Source organism: Monodelphis domestica, chromosome 4 (genome assembly GCF_027887165.1).
Source record: "Monodelphis domestica isolate mMonDom1 chromosome 4, mMonDom1.pri, whole genome shotgun sequence".
In the NCBI taxonomy this organism is placed as follows: domain Eukaryota; kingdom Metazoa; phylum Chordata; class Mammalia; order Didelphimorphia; family Didelphidae; genus Monodelphis; species Monodelphis domestica.
Window position 1 is genome coordinate 342,154,364 of NC_077230.1, and position 17,059 is coordinate 342,171,422.

Genomic DNA, 17,059 nt, shown 5'->3' on the forward strand with positions numbered 1-17,059 from the left:
AGTTTCATTATTGTAGTCATATCTCTAGTAGCTAAAACAATATACAATGATTTACATATATTAAGCACTATACAGGGTGTCCCAGAAGTCTCCATTTGTTTTTGTTTTTTTAAGTCCTTACTATTTGTCTTAGTATCAGTTCTAAGACAGAAGAGCAGCAAGAGCTAAGCAATGGAGTTAAGTGACTTGCCCAGGATCACAAAGCTAGGAAGAGTCTGAGGCAAGATTCGAACCCAGGCCCCTCTTGACTCTAGACCTGGAACTCTATCCACTATGCTATCTAGGTGCCCCCCAAGTATAGTTTTAAGCTAGTAAAGTTATTAAAGCTTAAAAGTGCACTGAAACTCTAGGAAACTTTGAATAATGCTTTGAAGTCTACAAAGAGCTTTATATATATATATGTCATCTCATTTAGTCTTCACAACAATTCTGTGAGTTAAGTATTATTATTATCCCCATTTTATAGATGTATAATCTGAGTCTGACAGAGGTTAAGTGGATTTTCCAGGAAGCAGGACTTAAACTCAAGTCTTTCTGATTCTAAGTCTGGTACACTACTCACTTTGGCACCTAGTTACTCATGTTTAAGGTACTTAATAAATGCTTGTTGACTGATGAATTCAAAAGAGCATCAATCCCTAACATTCATATAACAATGAACACTTTTCAAAGTTGCCTTACATGCACTGCCTGATTTGATCCTTACCACATCCCATTAGATAGGCTGGGAAAGCATTATTATCCCCATTTTAGAGATGAAGAGGCTGGAGCTGTGAGCTATCTGCCTACATTCCCATAGATAATAAATGGCAAAGCTGGAACAACCACACAGGTTTTCTGTGTTCGTTCTACTTCCCCACATTGCAAGTATTCACACTATATAATATGCCTAAGTAATGTTCATAATTATTCAAAGCCCAATTAACAGGCTTAATTTAATATAAAAAATAAATGATAGAAATTCCTCACTTTCTTACCATCCATCTTAGAATCAATAATGTGTATTGATTCCAAGACAGAAGAATGGTAAGGGCTAGACAATGGGGGTTAAATGACTTGCCCAGGGTCACACAGCTAGGTAGTATCTGAGGCCAGATTTGAACCCAGATCCTCCCATTTTTAGGCTGGGTTCTCAATCCACTGAGCCACCCAGCTGCCCCCTCACTTTCTTATTAGTAATCAAAATACACTGCACAATAAATTATACAATAGGCCAGTAATAAAATGTATTAGATACCAACCAAATTCTAGCCTAAATGTTCCCCACATGACAAGAGGAAAAAACAATGAAGAGTGAAAAGTTATCACTAGAGTATTACAATGAAGGAAAGGAAATAAGCATTTATTAAGCACCTATTATGTGTCAGGCACTATGCTAAGTGCTTTACAAATAACAATAGCTAACATTTATATAGTGCTTATTATATGGCAGATATGGATGGTAAGCACTTTACAATTAGTATCTCATGTGAGCCTCACAACAACCCTGGGAGGTAGGTGCTATTATTATCCTCATTTTACAGGTGAGAAAACTGAAGTAGGCAGAAGTGAAATGACTTGCCCAATGTCTCACAGCTAGGAAGTTCGAATCTAAGACTAGATTAGAACTCAGGTCTTCCTGACTTTGGGCCCTATGCTTTATCTTCTGCACCACCTAGTGGCCTCTGATGAACAGCAATTCACATCACTTTAACATTTCAAAGTCTACAGTTTTTTCTAATTGTCCTGTGAAGTAAGTAGTATAAATATTATCTTCATTCAGTTTTTATTTTTGTAAACAGAGAAGGAAACAGAGGTCAGAGCTGGGTTCTTAGCCTTGGTCTTGTGGTTCCTAAGCCCTTTCTGCTACATCTTCCTGCCTCCCTCAGTATTTTCAAGTGAAAGAAGTATGAATTTATGTATAGAGCAGGTTATCCATCCAGTTCTTTTAAGGCCACATAAAATCCCAACAAGCTATAAGTGGGCTGTATGGATGGAACAGAGAAGGGAAGAAACAAAAACAGGAGCAGATGAGCTATCCTTTCAGTGTTAGAAAGAGATGTTCAAGGGCAAAGTCAAGGTGTTTTCTTTGTGTGACTGATGAAATGTCACCAACACCTTCTAAGCATGATAGCTAAAGAGTTTAGCAATATCCACTTGCCATCATTTTCCTCTCTATGGGCTGAAGCCAAAATGTGTTTTAATTTTTTTACAGCTTTAATGACATGCCTCTTGCATTTTGGTTCAAGGAAATCTAGTTTCTTACTTGAAATTTTAAAACCTGAAAAATGTGAAAGCACAGATCAAATTTGTTTTTACTTTTCCTTTACTTTTTCATTCTTAACTTGAGAATGTAGGTGCTAAAACTACTGCTTTAATAAAATGTGTATGGCCCCTGATTGCATAAGGTAATCATTCAGAGGATGGTTACTGAAATGACATGAAGAGAATAGGCCCAATCATCTACATTTAAAGAGGGAAAAATTGAAATCAAGAAAGGGCCCAGAGACAGGAACAGTTAGTGGTAGATGTGGAACTACAACTCTGATGTCCAAGTCCTGAGTATAGTGTTCTTTCCACTATATATATACCATGCTGTAGGGTTAAAGGTTAATAAAAAACAATGGGCCTGAGTCTTAGGCTCAGGCTTGCAAGCATTAGCTAGTTACTAGTCATTTAAAAAAAAAAAACTTTTGTCATGCATTTCTCCTCTAACTTTTCAATCTCCTCTCCCTTTCCCTCTCACTCACACAAAACCATATACATAGAGCAATCTTTATAGAAACAGCTGAGTATATGTATTATATATTATATTATATTGTATTGTATTATAACCCATATGTAGATATCTACACATCTGCAGGGGGACACACTTACCTATTAATGGCCAGGTGGGTCTTGCCAAAATATGGAGAACCATTTATGACCACTCAAAGTCAACTTGTAAGATGTTTAGTGAAAAGCTTATTATGGTATAGATGCTAGTCTTGTCCCTTCTGAGTCATTTGTTGAATGGGCATTCCTAGGATGGCAACCTATCCGTGTGAATATCAAGTAGCTACTAGGGATAAGCCTGAAAAATAACAGACCTCACAAAGAGCTCTCAGATCCATGATGCCCCTAATTATCCTCACAGAGCCAAGGAATCCAAGAATAAAGCCTAAAGTCTAGATTCACATAACAACAAAAGCCACATTGTATTAAGTTATAAGCAGCTTATTATCAGGGCCTGTGTCAAATTTATCTTCCTAATCCCCTAGCACTAAGAGGCCCTGTGTGTACAGAGGAATTGTCAATGTTTGTAGAATGAAGAGATGAGTATTTTGTTAAGTACCTCTCCCAGATTGCTTTACATTTTTTTTTAAACAGTTGATGCATTTCCTAAAGTGCTCAATTGAGCCATTTGACAGGGATCTCAGAAGGCCATTGAGTGTGTAACCCCTACCTGAGCAGAAGTTCACACTACATATCCTACTAGTGATAAGTCAACTTCCACCATAAGGCCTCCAGGAACTGGGAAATTCATTACATTTTGAGGCCGACCATTCCATTTTAAGACAGTTATGACTGTGAAGATTTTCCTTTTATCACATCAAATGGAAAACAGTTGGCAAGTTCCATCTACTGCTCCTAATTTTGCTTTGTAAGGCCAAGTAGGTCAAATCTAATCCCTCTGTTTCATGAAAGCCCTCCAACTACTTGACTGGGATCATGTCTTCACTAAGTCTTCTCTTCTCCAGGATAAATATTCATAGTTCCTTCACCTGATCCACTTACAGTGTTGGTTTTCCCTAACCATCCTGGTCATTTTCCTCTGGAAGAGATCTTGACTGTCACTGCTCTTCTTAACAAGTGGGATTAGAACTGAACAGAATACTCCTCCTTCTGGACACTAATCTTCTGTTAATGTAATCTAACATAGCTTTAACTTTATTTTCTAACTAATCAAACTGCTTTTTCATTTTGAGCTTTCAGTAATCTAAAACTTTCAAGAATTTTTCATATAAACTACAGTCTATCCATGCCTCCCCCCTCTATTCTATATTAATAATTATTTTTTTAACCCAAGCATTAGGCATAATAAGACAAAATTGGTTACCATGAGAATCTGAACATTCAGAATAAGACAGTCAAGCAAATAAAATCCTACCTAGGATGTGATTCTCCTTAATTCAGGCAATTCACAATCTCTTTGTCCTTGGATATAAACTAAAGTTAATGCCTGTCTGCTAGCTGTCTCACTCAAGATTAATGTTATGCCTGAAAAGCTATATATTATCCATTTAAAGAAGCTCTCAAATCCTACTATCTGCCTACAGCTGTTAACTTCTCACTCTCTTCTTCCTCACCCTCAGAGATCAAGTCCTAGCCTGAGGAGAAATCTCCAGTATCTCCAATGGTCTCCCAGCAACCTCTGCTTGAAGACCTCTAGTGTTAAGGAACTCAGTACCTCCTAAGAAAGCCAATGCCATTGTCAAAAATGGATCTAATATGGTGCCCCAAACTGGACATAATTCACCAGGCATAGTCTGAACAATTCAAATCAATTAGGCTATCATATCCTTTGTTCTGGATACTACCTGCCATGTAGTCTAAGACTGTGTTAGCTCTTCCAGTATTATACATGTGAACTAGCATGAATCCCTATTAGGGATCAACAAGGGGTTGTGACTGCTAAGGCACAGCACAGGCATAGGGAGGCCTAAGTGCTGTGTTCAGTCAAAGTGGTCTCAAACCCAGCCAGAGCTGCCTCCTCAAAGCTCTCCCCTTTGTTGGACTGGGTCTCTCTTTCCTGTGAGTATTTTTCTCCTTTCTGAGGCTTCGTCTGTCTATCTCTTGATATCTCTCTCCATTTCTGTCCCTCTTTCATCTCTTGTTTCTGCATTCTTCTAGCCTCTGTCATTCAAGAATTCCATTTTCCCCAGCCCAGGCCCTACTTCCTCCTCCGCTTGGCCCATATGCTGAAACCTGCATCCATTGATCACACACTGGCACAGAGCTGCTCTCTGAGAACAGTTCCCATGCCGTTAAGCCAGTGAGACTCTCCATCTGGAAGCAAGCTAAAGCCTGTGAAACAAGTACCCATGTGTCACAATCTAGTAGGCTGCTGTAGAGCCACCTCAGCAATATTCAATGGGTTTTAGAAATTACTGTGAAAAATGGCATCCATAGGTGGTGTTTTTATAATTATTACAACACAGAAGTGGTAAATCAAAAGTTCAAGCCATCGTGGGGTTTTGACTTCTTTAAGCAAATATTTGAATGGCTGGCCCTTTAAGATCCTCGATGGATTGCTGAGCCTGCAGGTCAAGCTCTTACTTACTCCAGCGTTTAGTAATGTTGTGACAACGTTTTTGCCCGGGAGGCCTTGAATGGTCGTTCCTTTTCCTGTGGTCTTTTGCACAACAATCACATTGGGCTTGGAAGTCATTGGTATGGTGGTGATTTTGGTGGTCGTTCCTTAGAGAAGGGGGAAGAAAAGGAGGCCCAAGTTAAGAGTGATGATGTTGGATCAATTCTACTTAGGTTGCACACAATTCATACCTTTAATCATGTGTCCCCTTTGGATGAAGGCAAAGACTTCAAATATGTTACAGATTCAACTATAGTCATCAATTTTTACCCCCAAATTTGGCTCATGATAAACCTGATATGACTAAATTCAATTCAACAAACATTGATTAAGCATCTTTCATATACAAGGCACTGTGTTAAATTTTGGTTTGAAAAGAACCATATGTTCTGCCTAACTCTCTCACTTTATAGAAAGGAAATGGTGGCCCAGAGAGCTTGCTGAAGTCATATAAACATGCACGCACGCGCGCATGCACACACACAGAGGAAGACCTGAGATTTCCTCCAAGTGCTCCTTCTATTATACCATACTTCCTATGGCCTATATTCTTCAATATTCTCAGAATCCATTTTTTTTTTTATGGAAACTATCATCACCAATTTAGATCCAACCCCTCCAAGCCTTAGCAGACAGTCTTAAGAAGCTGCTGTGAATGAAAACATTGATCAGCATTAACCTTCTTCAAATTTGCTGATGCTAATCTTAAGATAATAGTCATTCAGTCTATTTCTAGACAGATATTAGAATAACCTAGAATTGTTGTAATTTTTCAATGTATAATTATACTCTTTTCTTTAAAGAAATAATAATAGCTGACATTTACATAGTACTTTAAGACTCATAAAATATTTCCCACACAACCTGAAGGGAAAAGAAAGTTGACAGTACAATATTACTATATATATTTTGCAGAGGAGGAAACTTAGGCACAGAGTTAGTGAAGTAAGCTGCCCAAGGTGGAATGACTACTGTCAGAAGATGAACTTGAGCTCAGCTCTTTTCATTTCAAGAATATTTCTATTATAATATGCTGCTTTTCCTATAATTTTGGACACACACATTATGTTCAGGGCCAGCCTATCTTTGGAATAATTTAGCATTAAGGAAAAAATCTTTCCATCATGGCAAAATATAAACAATTAAATTGTCAAAGTAGTCATGCAGATTGGAATCTGTGGACTAAAGCTTTTTCTACATAATCTAAAAATATGATTTGCAACAACGCATCCCTTTCATCCACATTTTTTCTTATCATGAAGTGATATATCACTAATTGGCAAAGTCCCATCAAATCTGGTTTTATAGTCATGAAACTTCATCTAGATATGGAAACTGTCACTGCTGTTGCTAATAAAAATGAATATACAAATTACATAATGCTTTAGAATTAGAAAGCACCTTATACATATTACATATTCTCTTGTTTGATCCTAACAAAAGCCCTGTGAGGTAAGTAGTACAAGGATTATTAACCTTTCCGGTCTCTAGTTATCTCATCTGTAAAATGAGATAATTGACTTAAACAGTTGTCACAGTTAATAAGAAATAGATCTTAAGACTCAAACTCAGGCTTTCTGACTCCTATTCCATGAAGCCTCTTACATAAATTAGTGATAATAGTACTTAAGGACTTAACAATACTGTATAATCCATGTAAAGAGATCATCTTCTAAACCAGGGGTCTTTAACCTTTATTATATTATGAACCCCTCTGGCAGTAAAGAAAGTAATGGATCCCTTCTCAGAATGTTTTTAAATATACAGAATTATAAAGGAAGCATATTATATTGAAATATATTAACCAATTTTTTTTGTTTCAGCAACTTCAAGTTGAGAACATTTATTCTAGATCAACAGAATTCTCTATAAAAAAATAGAGATCAATGGAAAGATCAGTAACCATTTATCAAAGATACACTAAAAGGGTTTCTGTGATGCCTCATTGAAAAATGGAAGTGACTCCAGGTTTTAAAGAGCTATTCCAGATGGATTTTCAAAGCCCTTCAAATTCTGGCCCCAATTAACTTACCTCATCTTATTTCTCCAACTACTCTGTAACCTATAAACCCCACTATCATCAGAATAGTCTCTTCACTGTTCCATAAACACAGCATGCTTGTTCCTGCCCTTGTTTATATGCCTCCCTACATAAAATATCTTCTCTCTTAACCTTTGCCTAAACAAATTCTACCCATAATTGAAAGCTCAGCCTAAGTCCCATGACCTAAAATGTTATGAAATGTTCTCCACACTCTCTTTAGCTCATATGTGCCAACTCTATCACTCAATAGGAAGTCTAGAAAAGAAGTCAAACTACTATCAAACACATCCCTTGCTCTCAAAGTCCAAAGTATTGTGCTAGCACAAAGGCATTCAGTAACAACAGTGGATTGCTATTTTATTCTCATAAAGCTTACCTAAACAAATACTAGTACTTCAATTGTTTCAACATCCCCACATTTGTTTACTAATTCAGTGGACTAATCATTGAATATTTATGTACAAAATATTAAACAATATCCCTCGAACAGCTTTTATCCCTTTGTGGTTTATCATTTCCTCCTCTAGCTCTTTTTACAGATGACAAAACTGAGGCAAACAGTGTTAAATGACTTGCCCAGGGTCAGACAGCTAGTAAGTATCTGAAACTACACTTGAACTCAGGAAGTCAAGTCTTCCTAACTCCAGATCTAGCACTCTATCCACTGTACTACCTAAAAGTCCCATGATTTATAATATAGCAATATTAACTACTACTATAGAAGTAATGGTTCGCCTAGCCTCATGATTTCTTGGAATTAACAACAATAGTCAATATATCATCTCATTTAGAACTTACAATAATGTTCACTATAAAATGAGCAGGCCAAAATTTATATAAAGAGGAAGAAACTAAGATTCAAAGAGACATAAAATCACACAATAGTAATATTTTCTGACTTCTAATCCACTGTTCTTTCCACTATATCACAGATATCACAAAATGTAAAATCAATAATTTTGATTACATCAAATTAAAAAGATTTTGAACCAAAATTAGAAGGGAAGCAACAAATTGGGAAACAATCTTCATAAAAAAAACCTCTGACAAAGGTCTAATTACTCAAATTTATGAAGAGCTAAATCAATTGTACAAAAAAATTAAGCCATTCTCCAATTGGTAAATGGGTAAGAGACATGAATAGGCAATTTTCAGTTAAAGAAATCAAGACCATTAATAAGCACATGAAAAAGTGTTCTAAATCTCTGATAATCAAAGAGATGCAAATCAAAACAACTCTGAGGTATCACCTCACACCTAGGAGATTGGCTAACATGACAGCAATGGAAAGTAATGAATGCTGGAGGGGATGTGGCAAAGTCAGGACATTAATGCATTGCTGATGGAGTTGTGAATTGATCCAACCATCCTGGAGGGCAATTTGGAACTATGCCCAAAGGGTGCTAAAAGACTGTCTGCCCTTTGATCTAGCCATAGCACTGCTGGATGTGTACCCCAAAGAGATAAGGAAAAAGACTTATACAAGAATATTCATAGCTGCGCTCTTTGTGGTGGCAAAAAATTGGAAAATGAGGGAATGCCCTTCAATTGGAGAATGGCTGAACAAATTGTGGTATGTGTTGGTTATGGAATACTATTGTGCTCAAAGGAATAATGAACTGGAAGAATTCCATGGGAACTGGAATGACCTCCAGAAATTAATGCAGAGTGGAAAAATCAGAACCAGGAGAACATTGTATACAGAGACTGATACAATCGAACCTTAATGGACTTCTCCATTAGTGGCAATACAGTGATCCTGAACAACTTGGAGAGATCTACAAGAAAGAACACCATCCACATTCAGAGGAAAAACTGTGGGAGTAGAAAACACAGAAGAAAAACAACTGCTTGATCACATGGGTTGAGGGGGATATGATTGGGGATATAGACTCTAAATGAATATCCTAGGGCAAACATCAACAACATGGAAATGGGTTTTTATCAAGAACACATGTAATACCCAGTGGAATTGCATGTCAGCTACGGGAACGGTGGGGGGAGGAAAGGGAGGAAAAGAATATGATTCTTGTAACTAAGGAATAATGTTCTAAATTGATTAATTAATTAAAAAAAAAAAAGGAGAGAGAAAGCAGGCAGCAGCTAGATGGCTCAGTGAACTGAGAGCCAGGCCTAGGGATGGGGAGTCCTGAGTTGAAATCTGGCCTTAGACACTCACTGGCAAGTCATTTAACCCTCACTGCTTAGCCTTTACCATTCTTCTGCCTTGGAACCAATGTACAGTATTGACTCTAAGATGGAAAGTAAGGGATTAAAAAAGAGAGAAAGCAGTAAATTTTAGACAAGTAATAGATTCCTTGAAAACTAGGACATAAAAAGAAAGCAACACCTACAAGAGAGAGAAAAAATCTGAACAAAATTTTAAGATTGAAAAAACAGAACAAATTATTAACTATCTGCTATCAAAAACAACTGGCCTAGAAAGCAGGTCAAGGAGAAATAATTTAAGAATCACTGAACTCCCTGAAAACCATGGTTTTAAAAACAAAAACATAAAAAGCCTAGACACTATATTTCAAGAAATCACAAATAAAAACTCCCCAGACTTCTTAAGGCAAGGTAAAGATGGAAAGAATCCACCAATTGCCTCATGAACAGACCCCTCTCCCCACAAAAGTCCCAGAAATGTCAAAAACAAAATCCAAATTTCCCATTTCAAAGAAAAATAAGGCAAATATCCAGAAAGGAGTTCAACTACTAAGTAATTACAGTCAGGATTATCCAAGATCTGAGAGCTACTACTATACATAAAGGGGGAGATCCTGGAATAAGGTATTCCAAAAACAAAAGTAAAGGTTTATAACTAAGAATAACTTACCTTACAAAGTTGAAAAAATGAACCTCTAATGGAAATAGAGGTCTTTTAAAAGCATTTCCTGATGAAAGGTTCAAAGCCGAGTAGATATTATGAAATACAAAAATCCAGGAAAACTTAGAAAGGTAAATTTTTCTGAGCAACTTGAATTACATGATGATAGAAGATAACATTCTAATAGGGGAGAAGAAACATGCCCCTTTAGAACCCTAATGTCTTCAAAGAAACTTTGAAGGAATGTAGTAAAAAGTATAAAATAAGAAAAAGAAGACTTGGGGGTTGGTTGGTTCTGTCATGAGGGTTGAAGAGAGGAGAGAGACAAGGACAAAAGAAGAAATTCTCAAAATTAGGGTGTGTGAAAATATACAAACATGGGAAATAGGTATCAGATGAACCTCAATCTGTTCATTTGTTTTTGTCACTGAATCTCCTTCTCACCCAAACTTTCTGGAAGTACCACATTCACAGACCTTAACCCTTTGGTGATCAGTTCAGAAGCTCTGAGCTGTTCCATTTCCAGCCCAGTTGGGTCAGTTCAATCTTCTGAAGGCAGTTTGAGGTCCCCTCAACTCCTGGCTACTCACCATACTGGAGCAAGACTTAGTGTGGACACCCAATAAATCTTTACCTTACTGAATTTCAGAACCCCAAAACATAATCTACTAGGCTCATCATCCCAGCAGCAGAAACAAAAGATGTAAGCCATCATTTAATAAACCTCTGAAACAATGTGTAGGCTGAACATGAACACACACACACACACACACACACACACACACACACACACACAGTTTGATGTCAATACATCAAGAACAACAAGGGAAAAAGAGGGGAAGTAGAGAAGGAAAGAATTGGAAGTAAAATAAATTTCTTGATCCTGTAGAAGAAAAAGAAAAGAATTTTATTCTAAGGGGATACCTCAAATTGCCTCTTGGACAAAAAAGAGAAAGGCTGAACAAGTCAGGGCATATGAATGTAAGTAATGTCAGTAAGAAATGACAAGTAAGAAGTAAGAAATGACAAAAGACAATTTCAGGAAATCCTGGATAATATAAGTAAAGTTAGCAGAACTAGGAAAACAATTTACATAAGGATAACATTGCAAAGAAAAAAACGAAAGGCTTTAAAAACCCTGATGAAAACAATATCCAACTATATTTCCAAGGGAATTCTAATGAATCACATAATGAACCTCCTAACAGAGGTGGTTGACAAGATGTAGACATACATTTCTGGATATGTCTATTGTGTTTTATTTGACTATATTTATTACAATTTTCCCCCTTCCTTTTCTTTTTCTCAACTAATGGGACAGAAGGTGTTGGGGAAGAAATTAAGTTTGCAATAGTAATGCCAGAAAAAAAGGACCACTAAACATTTTTTTTAATATATAAAAAGGAAAAGAAGGAAGTTCAGAAGAAAGCACAGACTAGCAGATCAGTTCTGAAAATACCATGCAGAATTTATTATATTATTTTTTAAAAGCATACAGTGCAAAAATAGAGTATAAGTTCCATATAGAATCCTCTTTGTGTTCTGTTGTATGTATGAAAATATTTTTTGATGTTGAAGTTCAGAATAAAGTTTTAAGAAGCCAGAAAACAACTTTTTTCTTTACAAATACCATAAGGTAAAGAAAAAAAAACCCAATGATATCAGAATTCAGATCTATACAATAGCAAATCTTGATTCCAGAGGCCTAAAAATGAAACATACTTCCCACTTCTCACTATAGGTACAGAATGAGCAATATATCATCAGAAATGATCAATAGACTTTTCTACTTAACTGCACTTGTTTGTAACAAAGTATATTGATTCTCTTTTGAGGGATAGGTATAAGGAAATTATATCAATGTTTTTTTTTTTAAAGCACGAATAAAAAAATGTCCTACATAATGTCTACATCATCAAAATAGGCTTACCCAGCAATTTTTAACATGACTGATGATGTGAGGCATAATATTACCCGAAAAAAGATGAGAGTCTACTATTAAAAGTGGACTCATCTATTGTACACAAGTCAGAAATGAGAGGAGAATTTTTGTTCCATTTTTAAAATAAGAGTGTCAGAAAGATAATAGCATTATGAGTGGAGTTATAGAGAACATGTAGTTTGGGGCCCAAATAAAATGTGTATGTGCACAAAATAATAAAAGATTGTTAGTTATCAATTAGTCTTTTTGGTATCTCTCTCTCACACACACACACACACACACACACACACACAAATACACTATCAACTGCTTTACCTTCAAATATGAAAGCCCAGGACACATGCACACATACTATGTGCACTAAACCATCTCTTCCTCTAATGATATAGTCATTTTGCTCTAATATAGTCAGTCAAAGAGAGGCTTCAGCTAAAGTCATTCCCCAATGCTTCATCTAAGCATGAAGAGGATCCAGAGTTCTTAAAGAATACATAAGCTGAAAAGGCCCATGGACAGACTAAGGCTAAGGAAAAACCTACCTAAGATACAAAGCTATAAACCACAATATTACTAAGAGGCTCCTCATCTGAGGGCCGGCCACTGGGTGAAGACTTACTTCAGCCACAGCAATACATGAAGACTGTCCAAGGTGTGGAGAAATTGCAATCTGCATCAGAGGAAGGAGTACTTACACCAATATAATTAGATATCCTTAAAGTAAGCAAGAGATTTAGTACACCTGAATCAGGCACAATGCATGGAAAAAGAGATCTATATTACCTTAGAATATTTCTTCTAATATTATATAAGTTATTAGAATTTATAATTTATACAAAGGCAAGAGATTGTTGGGAGATGAAAGAGATGTTTTTAAATGAAATAAAAACACTGCATTATTTCACATTTTAAAGGCATTAACAAGTAATATATAATATTTTGAATTTTAAAAGATGTTTATAATACCTCTTTTAAAAATTAGAATAAGATAAATCCTTTCAAATCTAACCAAACTCAATTTGGCAAAAATAAAATGTTCTCATACTTATAATCAGGTCAGCAGTGACAGCTCAGAACAGTATCAGTGAACCTTTTAGAGACTACATGCCCAAACTGCAACTTCAACCCTCTGCATTATCCCAGACAGTAGAGAAAGCATTCAAATTGGGTTGCTGGGCAGAAGGGTAGGGCTTGTGAAAATTGTCCTCAGGTGCTGTGGAGAGGGGAAATGGAGCAACCCTTTCCAATATGCCAGGGCACACCGCCACTAACATAGGCTTAGAATATGGTGCCTTAAACTAACCTTTACGCTTTTCTTTCTGTTTCTCTCTTTCAGTTGTAAGAAGTACCAATCCAATGCTAGAAATCACATTTTCTGACTACCAGGTGAGAGCTACCCAATGAAATATGAAGAAAACACTCATCTGTAAACCAGGGGGGTGGGGGAGGGAGTCTGCCTTAGAACAAATACTCAGTTTTGATTATGATATGGAAGGTAAGGTTTAATAAAAACTGAATTAGTTGGGGCTGCCTGATCAGAGATGATTTATGCTACTTTAATTAAAAAACAAGAATCAATGGAAATGGATTTCATAAAAACATTCCACTTTAGAGGTTGTAGCCCAAATTAAGTTGCATTTGATAAGCTAATAGAAACCAGAGATAATTCCAAAATATTTTTAAAAAGTAGAAAAGTTAAGTAACTTTTTCTGTCTTGGTAAATTTCAAAATGGGAAAAAGCCAACAAAAATGGGGAAATGTAAAAAGGATTTTCAAATGCTTTGGTTTTTTTAATAATCTAAAGTAACACTAGTAATCAAGAATGGCTGAACAATGTCCTTTCAGTCTTAACCAAAAAACACTATATGTACTTTTTTTTAAAATAAAAAATTTAATATAGATCAATGTAGTCCCTGCATCAGAATTGGGTCCAGAAACTGGACTTAGTTATTCAATGGAGCAACTGAAAATCAAGCTTTGGATTCCTACACATAATGTATAAGCAGAAATTATGTTATTGTTAATTAAAGTTAAACAGGTATTTTTAAATCACTTAACACAACCTCCTCTTATTTTACAAGCTAAGACTCAGAGAGAAGGATCTTGCCCTAGGTCATACAATGAACTAGTGAAAGGACTCAATTCATTTGAAAACAAAATGCTTTTTTCATATGGTGTGGGGTAACATATACTCATGTCAGAACATATAATATATACCTACCAGAGACTATGTTACTGCTAATTATCTTGCCCCCCAAGGTAGCTAATGATTTGGGTACTACTGTAATGATGCTGCCACTGGTGGTTTTCACATAGGTAGCAGCTCCAGGGGTAGCAGTCATTCGAGCCCCTATTGAAGGGCTAACTGTTGGTCGAGTGTAGGTTGCCTGTGTACCTATATAAAGAGAAAAACAGAACAGAGACCTGGCATTAGTTATAAAGAAATTACTTGTACTATCCAAACACATTAAATTTTAACCAAGCTAAACTACTTATTGCTCCCTAATTTCATTCTATTCTCTCACACTTCTGTGCATTAGCACAGCGTATTTCTCCTAAGAACAAACATTTTCCCTAATTTTCACCTGCTAAAATATTTTGCCTTTTTTTCTGGGCCTAATTTCAGGGCTACCTCTTCCACAAAGCCTTCCCTAAACTCCCTCTTTCTCCTAATAATTTTTTAGATCATTTTGTCTGTGTGTTTCCTTTGCTACTATCTCTACCTTCAATTATACATACCATATCCCCTGGCATTAGATTTTCTTTTTAAACCCTTACTTTCCATCTTAGAATCAATATTGTGTATTGGTTGCATGGCAAAAGTGTGATAAGGGTTACACAATGAGGATTAAGGGACTTGCTCAGGGTCACACAGCTACGACATGTCTGAAGCCAGATCTAAATCCAGGTCCTCCCATCTATAGGCCTGGTTCTCTAACCACCATTGACTCCCTTAGCTGCTCCCCTCTCCCAATTAAATTTTAAGATCTATCTAGCTATGATTCTAGAGGACTGAGGATGAAGCTTGCTACCCACCTCTTGACAAAGAGAAAAAAAGATGCAAGGAGCAGCAATAGACATACATTCTTTGACACAGCCAACATGGGAATTAATTTTACATGAATATACATATTTGTTACAAGGTCTTTTTGCCAGTGGAGTAGGTATGACAGAGCAGGGGAAGATAGTAAAAAAAAAAGAAAGAAAAGGAAAGCAATTCATAGCAGCAGCTTTTAAAAATGCAAACAAAAGAAATGCCAGAAAGAAGCACAAGCAAGCAGGATATATCCAAAAGCTACAGACTGAACTTATTATATACTTTAAAAGAAAAGCAAACTTTAAATGATAGAGATCTAAAGTTTTATGTACCAATCTTTTTTCTATTCTACTATGTATATGGAAATACCTACTTTTTTATTAAATACCAATAAAGATTTTAGACTCTGGAGGTATGAACTATGCGGTTTTTCATTGTAGGGGTATTGTATTAAGTTGGTACTTAATAAATATTTGTTAAATTTAATTATAAACTAGATGTACCCCATTCACCTGATTCTAAGACTGAAGGTAATAGTTTAAAAACAAAAAATCCATTGTACAAGGATTTAGAGTCAATGAGATCTGCTTAGTATAGGTTCTTGCCAACCCAACACACATAAGAATTCATTTTCCTAACATTAAGTACAAATAAACAAGGACACTAGCTATAATTAATCTTTACTTTTAAAAAGGAAAGCTGTTTAATGCATCCAATAAAAGATTTTAATACAAAGTTAAATTAGTTCCAATCAAATTTAAATGACATTTTAAATGGAGACATCAGGATTAAATACCACTTAATTTGACAAATCAGTCTAAATGAGAGTGAGAAAGGAAATAATGATGACTCATCAATCATACCCCATACTTAAATCTATCTTATGTTGTTCTTTCTAGAAATGTGATTTGGGTCAATTGAAAGAATGGGGGTTACAAATGTTCAATAGGAGACTTCAATAAGAAAGATGAGATTTTAACTAAAATTTCACATTACTTTTACTGAGAAAATCACACAGGCAATGGTTTTTATCCAACATTTATAGTCAGAATCAGAGAAAGTTAGAGCTTCAAAAAGATCTAGTCCAACTCGATCATTTTACAAAGGAAGCTACAGCTTAAGGAGTGAAGTAACTTGTCCAAAGTCATGAAGATGGAAAGCAGCAAAGGCAAGGCTATGGCTGATGCCTTCTGATCTTGGTCTAGGACTCCTTCCATTACACTAAGCCACCTCTTGCTAGTAGTAGAACTACTACTAAGAAATATAATAATAAATAATAATAGAATAAAAATAAATAATAAAAATAATAACTAGACTATATTTAATTTCCTAATAAGTTAAATAATGTAAGTGGTCTAATGAAATCAGACTCAAGACTTACCAGTAGGAGTGGTAACCAGTTTAGTTGTCATAATTGCCCCATTGCTGCTCACCACCATAATAGGTGAATTGCTACTAGTGGGCAGTGTTGCTGTGACTGGTTTAGGGAGGATTTTACTTGGCTGAACTTGCTGAGTGATGATTTTAACACCTATGAAAGAAGAAATATATTTATCACATATTTTTCAAAATTTCTGTAACATTTTCTTCACATGGACCTAAGAGGGCAATAGTTTCACATATTTGTTTCAACCTTAATTAAGCATATTAGGTTAGCCTCTTACTCTAAATTTATAACAGGTTTTCAGCTTCTCTTCTTCTGACCCCATATCCCTGAAAAAAACAAGTCACTAAGTATTTAAGCAAAGGAGAAATAATTTTTCTCTTTATTCCTGCCTTAATGTACTTAAGTCTTCTTATTTCTTATTTAGATCAAATGAATTATCAGGCTAATAACTAGAAATGGCTTTTCCTGGGGAATAATCTGTAGACAGTTG

The 17,059-nt window shown here is 35.8% G+C and overlaps 1 protein-coding gene across 11 annotated transcripts in view; it reads right to left on the minus strand.

The window, feature by feature from the left end:
- Positions 1-17,059, minus strand: part of EMSY (EMSY transcriptional repressor, BRCA2 interacting) — a 107,647-nt gene that overhangs the window by 42,617 nt on the left and 47,971 nt on the right. For all 11 annotated transcript variants that reach the window (XM_056794949.1, XM_001363431.4, XM_056794950.1 and 8 more), the window contains 3 exons: positions 16,564-16,713; positions 14,367-14,540; positions 5,303-5,439 (listed from right to left, as the gene is read on the minus strand). In XM_056794949.1, the coding sequence (XP_056650927.1) occupies positions 5,303-5,439; positions 14,367-14,540; positions 16,564-16,713 (461 nt within the window). The remainder of the gene's footprint in view (positions 1-5,302; positions 5,440-14,366; positions 14,541-16,563; positions 16,714-17,059) is intronic.